General features: G+C 37.3%; 1 protein-coding gene across 1 annotated transcript; it reads right to left on the bottom strand.

Moving 5' to 3' along the window:
• Window positions 1-223: 223 nt before the first annotated feature.
• On the bottom strand, window positions 224-1,830 carry LOC134215589 (uncharacterized). Its single transcript, XM_062694745.1, has 3 exons — window positions 1,654-1,830; window positions 1,062-1,404; window positions 224-606 (listed from the first exon to the last, which is right to left on the bottom strand). Exons 1-3 carry the CDS (start codon window positions 1,828-1,830, stop codon window positions 281-283), a joined length of 846 nt encoding a protein of 281 aa, XP_062550729.1. The 3' UTR covers window positions 224-280.
• Window positions 1,831-6,901: the final 5,071 nt, after the last annotated feature.

Here is a 6,901-nt window from a genome sequence, read left to right on the forward strand (position 1 = left end):
ACAAAACAGATAGATGTGTTTACATACCTCTTTTGCACACTTTTTCCTTTTAATATCATGCTAAAATGTTTCTCAGTTTTTCTTTATGAACACATTTATATCGAAGTAAAAGTTTATGAAAGGATTGTATTTGTATTCCATTAAAACAAAACAAGAAAACAAAGTTCATTGGAACAAAACAAATAAAAAGGTTCTTAAAATTATATCATTAAAGGTTCTTAAAATAGCATTATATCAAATGAGATCGTTATTGGAATCCACCGAAGTCTACAGGACCGCATTAAAAATCACTTTCGGACTCTTGCGACGATTCTTCTTCGTCCTCATGTTCATCATCCTCGTGCTCTTCATTTTCTCCTTCATTTTCTTCTTCCTCCTCATATTCATCCTCTCCATGTTCTGAATTTATTGCAACATTCAGTGCGCCTTCTTCGATCTTCATGAGAATAGGTGAATCTGAGTCTACATTTACCACATCTGAGCCCTTACTTCCACCAAGTTCCACCGGACGCGCCGGAACTTCAGTAACGCTGATACCAGATATCTGTGGGGCACGGTGTACGTCATTGGTGGTGATAGCAGTAGTATGCGGAGTACAATGAATTTCTGAAATTGATTTTAAAATAATTGTTAGAAATTGGCTAAGTAAACTCAAGTAATCACAGTGGATGTGCTCATTGAATAGTAAAATAAGTTAGGGATCGTCAATAAACCAGGCCCTCCCCATCGCGGGATTTTTTCATACGAAAATTTTAATTCTCCGTAGTATATGGACGACCCCTTTTAAGCTGTGTTGCGATGTAATTGTCACAATATAGAAAATTTGAATTTGTAAAAAAAAAGTTGCTTACTGTTTACTTCTTATTAAATTGAACCGTTTAAAATATTCAAATTTGGATATAAAAGTCAATTCATTTAAACAAGCTACATATTTTGCGTTAAAATTGTTCAGCTTTGGCTTATACAAAAGATCTCATTTACATTAAAAACATCCAATTTCAATAATTTTTCAATATTACCCTTGCCAAGTATTATTTTTTTAATAAACTCAATATCCCTACCTTTCTCAGAACCTTTTGTTTTTGATCGCCGATGAATTGAGGATTGCCTTTTGCCTTTTGTTTCACTTCGCTTCTTCGCATTTCTTGTGAATCTTTTGAACAGATCCTCCAACAGCGCTTGTGAAAATGTATTGTTCACGCTGTGAACCAGTTTGAAAAACATGTTAAGAATATTGACACATTTTTTCATGGGATACTTGGCACTTCCTCCTTTACTCTCTCCGGTCCAGGAACAATCGAGCATCACCTTCGTTTCGAAAAAGTGATCAATCAATCCATAAGCAATATTCTGACCATTGCACGCATCGCCGCTGTTTCCAATTTTCTTCTTCATGTGCGCAAACTAAAAAAATATATTAACTAATCGTTAATTTATTATTTATATAAAAGAATGGATTGCTATGTTGAGTTAAACCTCTTCCCTTGGTTGCGTAATTTGTGTACAATACCTATAATGGTATTGTAGGTATAATTAATTGAATGACAGTAGATTTCTATATTAGAACAGGGCAACATATTCCAAAAAATAGCATTACCACAGTTACACAGACGTTAATAATACAAATAATTATCGTAAAAAAATACAACTTACGAACTGCTTGGCAAACGACTCATCGTTGAGACTCTCTTCCAATGCATCTATTCCATCCGTGGTAGCCACTGGCGAAAACTGGAAGGATGTTGAAGCTTCTGAATAATACTCATTGTTGCTTTGACGAATGGCAGCATGGATCTTCATCTCCAAGGAAGCTGCGGTTTTTGCCAGCATTGCTTCCATCGGGCTTAGCACATTAACGCTCACTTGCTCGATGACTTTTTCGGAAACTTCCTTATTGATCCTATCCGTATTCGGCTGAAAACAGAAAGTGGAAGACCAATTAGATTGGTTTAATTTAGTATTTGATATTCATTACGAGAAAAAAAAAGTGTTAGCACATACAACCAGACGCATCAGTTGCCGGTTGTATTGCTTCTTTTGTGGTGTAACTGAGGCGATATGCAATACACTACATACCACTGTCTCATGTTAGCTTGATTTTCTATGAACTTTGCACATATATCCATATAATGACAATACCAAATTTTGAGTTTGACTTATTTTAAAATAAGTTCATTTATAAGCGATGTAGACAGTGAAGCAAAGAAATAAAAAGTGAAAAAATACGATTGTTATGCTACATTAACTCTACTACTACAATAAACAAAATTTATACCTGCTGGATGTTAAGGACGTATCCTCCCGTTTCCACTGGGGCCGATGTTGATGATGACATTTGAGCCGGTTGAGGAGCGAGAGTCGGATGAGAGCCCAACGTTGTTCCTTGTGAATTCGTCATTAGATTCGATAAATCTAGATCACAATAAACTCGGTCAATCGTTTGAGTAACGACAGGAATTTGGGACGCTGTTGGGCTTGACTTCTCTGTCCAGTCTCGTTGTCCGGTTGAGGACTTTCCTTGAATCTGAGATTCTGTAACGAAAAGGAATAAAAGCATTTTAATGTTATTGGCAGATGTAATATCCAAATTATGAACTTAATGGAGAGTGTGCTTTTTTATTCCGTATGCTATTTTTGAAATTTTGTTGAAGATCGTTCACATATTACGTAACGTAAGGAAAGGGGAAGGACATCTAGTCGAGTGTTACGGGATTTTTTTTTGTTTAGGTATTTACACTGATTTATGTTACGTGGGGGAGGTGAGGGTTTAAATGTTCTTTTGTCAATGGTTACATAATATGTGAATATGTAATATGTGAACGATCCCTGAACCAATAATCTACCTACGTTTTCAGTGATGAGGTGGTTTAGATCGAGGGCTTTTGAGGTTTTCTTCAACTTTTTTTCGTTTCTTAGCGAAGTCTGACATGTCGGTGGATTGCCCTGAAAGCTCATCGGCTTCTCGCTCCGCTTCCCCAAAACTGGGAATGTACTTCCGTTTCACTGCACAAGGCAATTTAGTCCAAGAAGGCATTGGACTTGAACCGGCGTCTTTCCGGAGCACATTCGCCTGCTTTGGAGGCCAGAATAGGGAATTTTCAGCTACCCATTTGTGCGGCACTACCGACAAGACGGGTCTACCGGCCTCGACTGTCTCCACAACAAGAAAGTAATCTACAATATATTAAATTGCACTTCAACAATGGTTTTTCATTAGAATACTAAAAATACGTACCTTTGTTCATTTTTCCTGCAAATATTCACCGCTTTAGTCACTGCACGGCACTGTTTGTTGTTGTTGTTTTGACAGTGATGGGCAACGGGTGCGCGCACGGATTGACTATTGGAAGCAGTGTTACCAGATTGTTTTCGAATTGATTATTCAACGATTCTTAAATTACAATCGGGGCAACTACATACGGTGCTTATCTGAATGTGTATAAACGTTGCAGTGCAAACGTGTTCAACAATATTGTTGACATATACATTCTATTTAATAAATATGCTCAAATGTTGTTTATGCAATGTTTGTGCAATAAATGGTTCAGTTTGGTATTAAATAATTTATAACTACATTTAACAATGATGGTCGATTTATATAACCTTGCATGGAGCAGCGGAAGAGCAGGCGGATGTCAATCGAAGGGTCCTGAGTTCGAGTCTCGCATCGTTGGAGATTGTGATAACCACCGTAGTTGATGTAAAAAAACAAGTCACAGTTCTATAAATTATTTAGTTGAAAAATCGATAGTTCATGAAAACCATAAAATAATATCAAGATAAAAACTATCCGTGAGAAGTCCTCTTTTAACATTTTTGCCTTTCTCGTATACTAAGTATACGGTAAAGGCTATATGATCGCTCCAAAAACAAACTTTTTATAGAAGGCCCGGAGACCCATAGTGTTATATACCAATCGACTCAGTTCGACGAATCGAGGTGATGTCTGTGTGTGTGTGTGTGTGTATGTGTGTGTGTATGTGTGTGTGTGTGTGTGCGCAAAACTACTCAAAAAATGTCACTCATTTTTCGGACACTTATCCTCAACCGATTTGCTTGCAACAAGTTGCATTTGGCGCAGAATCCTGTCCCATTATTTCCTATTTGAAATTGGCCAGATCGGACTATGGGATCGAAAGTTATGGCCAAAATACAAATTCATACGAAAAAATTGCGTAAAAATGTCACTCATTTTTCGGGCACTTATCCTTAACCGATTTGCTCACAACAAGTTGCATTCGACGTAGAATCCTGTCCCGTTGTTTCCTATTGAAAATTGGCCATATCGGACTATGGGATCGAAAATTATACCATTTTGCCTTTCTCGTATACTAAGTATACGGTAAAGGCTATATGATCGCTCCAAAAACAAACTTTTTATAGAAGGCCCGGAGACCCATAGTGTTATATACCAATCGACTCAGTTCGACGAGTTGAGGTGATGTCTGTGTGTGTGTGTGTGTGTGTGTGTGTGTGTGTGTGTGTGTGTGTGTGTGCGCAAAACTACTCAACAAAATGTCACTCATTTTTCGGGCACTTATCCTCAACCGATTTGCTCGCAACAAGTTGCATTCGACGCAGAATCCTGTCCCATTGTTTCCTATTTGAAATTGGCCCGATCGGACTATGGGATCGAGAGTTATGGCCAAAATATAAATTCATTTGAAAAAATCGCGTAAAAAATGTCACTCATTTTTCGGGCACTTATCCTCAACCGATTTGCTCGCAACAAGTTGCATTCGACGCAGAATCCTGTCCCATTGTTTCCTATTTGAAATTAGCCAGATCGGACTATGGGATCGAAAGTTATGACCAAAATACAAATTCATACAAAAAAATCGCGTAAAAATGTCACTCATTTTCGGACACTTACCCTCAACCGATTTGCTCGCAACAAGTTGCATTCGACGCAGAATCCTGTCCCATTATTTCCTATTTGAAATTGGCCAGATCGGACTATGGGATCGAGAGTTATGGCCAAAATACAAATTCATACGAAAATATTGCGTAATAAATGTCACTCATTTTTCAGGCACTTATTCTCAACCGATTTGCTCGCAACAAATTGCATTCGACGCAAAATCCTTTCCCATTGTTTCCTATTAAAAATTGGACAGGTCAGACTATGGGATTGGAAGTTATGACCAAAATACCTTTTTTCATAAAAATCACAAAAAATGTCACCTATTTTTCGGACACCTAACCTTAATCGATTCACACGAAACAAGTTGCATTCGACGCAGAATCCTGTCCCATTGTTTCCTATTGAAAATTGGCTAGATCGGACTATGGGATCGGAAGTTATGGCCGAAACACCATTTTAGCCTTTTTATACGAAAAGGCTGTATGTTCGCTCCAAAAACCAAACTTTTACAGAAGGCCTGGAGACCCATAGTGTTATATACCAATCGATTCAGCTCGACGAACTGAGATGATGGCTCTGTCTCTCCCACTTCATACGGAAGTTTGGCAGAAAGACGGTCATGAGATTTATATCATAACAAATATTGCCCTCCGCTCGCGTGATGGGAATGACATTTTCGTTTTCTTTTTTAGTTGAACTGAAGCTCCGACTACACGAGCTTCAGTTCAACTAACATTCAAAAGTGATATCCTTAAAATATATGACTGGGTGAAATAAAACAGGGTTATGTACGTCAAAAAGATTGGAAAAGGAAACAAAAATGTCGAAATTCTTATTAGCATATTGTAGATCAAGCTGAAAACCGAACTGAGGTCCCGCGAAATCGCATTTTCTCGCATTTCCGGATGTTGCAACTGCCGAGTAGTGCGCAACTGTGCCATAGTCGGGCACCACTCGCGATGCAGTTGCGACATCCGGAAATGGGACAAAATATGATTTTCGGTTTTCAACTGGATCTACAATATCTTTGCCATAAATAATCTGATTTTCATAGAACGGACAAAGAAATTTGTCTTTTTCACTCCTAGCCACTAGCTCATCTTTTTTCAAGCACACAAATTTTACGAAGGTCGAGAAAGGCACCATCACCGCTAGGTGGATTAATCTGGGTTTTATTAAAACAAAAAAGCTTGTTGTAGAAACTTGTAATAAGCTTTATTTGAGATATATTATAGCCACCTAATCCAACGTTATTCCACTTGTATTCGGGACCTTTCCTCGAACTAATGTTGAATAATAGTTTCCCCCAATCTTCTATGTTACACAAACAACAGTATATCGAACAGCCTTATTTGTAAAACATTGAACAAAAGCTTTATTAGTTCGGGTAATAAGCCTTGTAGTAACAAGCGTTGAATTAATGTTGGTGTAGCTCTTTTATTGTTTTTGCAGTTGAACAATCGAGGCAAGGTGATAGCTTAAACATTTATTTCAACATGCTTATAGAACTACTGTTGTTGAATAGATTCTCCATTTTTGGGCGAACAAGGTTGGTTTAGTAGTATCAAATGCAATAAATCCATTATAATTAAACATACAGCTGAATAGCGTAGCTGTAAGAGACATTACTTCAAACAACAATTGTTTCTTGGGAAGCTAATGAAAAGAAATTTGAAATTCAATCGCAGTAGGCTGACAAGAAATTCTAGATTGTTCGAAGGGTGACAGAATATAAACAGGGTTGCCACATATACAGATTATTGGATCTTTGGGGCACAGCGGTGACCAAGAATCTGTATATACAGATATACAGCAAAAAAAAACAGATTTCACAGATTTCTTGAAGAGTACAGTACTGAAAATTATAATAAAAATTATAGAAATAATTTGATATTAGTAAATATCTGTTTTTACTAAGATTTGAGGCTCATAAAACTATATTCTTCGCCTAACTGATCTTATTGAAGGCTATTCGCAAATTAGCAAAATCTTTATTTGAAAAGAAAGAACATCATGTTGGCTCTAGTTTTACTTGCC

The sequence above is a fragment of the Armigeres subalbatus genome, chromosome 2 (genome assembly GCF_024139115.2).
Source record: "Armigeres subalbatus isolate Guangzhou_Male chromosome 2, GZ_Asu_2, whole genome shotgun sequence".
NCBI lineage: Eukaryota > Metazoa > Arthropoda > Insecta > Diptera > Culicidae > Armigeres > Armigeres subalbatus.

Coding starts and splice junctions, on each gene's coding strand:
- LOC134215589 (XM_062694745.1), bottom strand. CDS start 1,830: ATGCTGGCAAAAACCGCAGCTTCCTTGGAGATGAAGATCCATGCTGCC. Junction 1,405..1,653: donor AGTCGTTTGCCAAGCAGTTC/GTAAGTTGTATT, acceptor ATATTTTTTTAG/TTTGCGCACATGAAGAAGAA. Junction 607..1,061: donor AACAAAAGGTTCTGAGAAAG/GTAGGGATATTG, acceptor AATCAATTTCAG/AAATTCATTGTACTCCGCAT.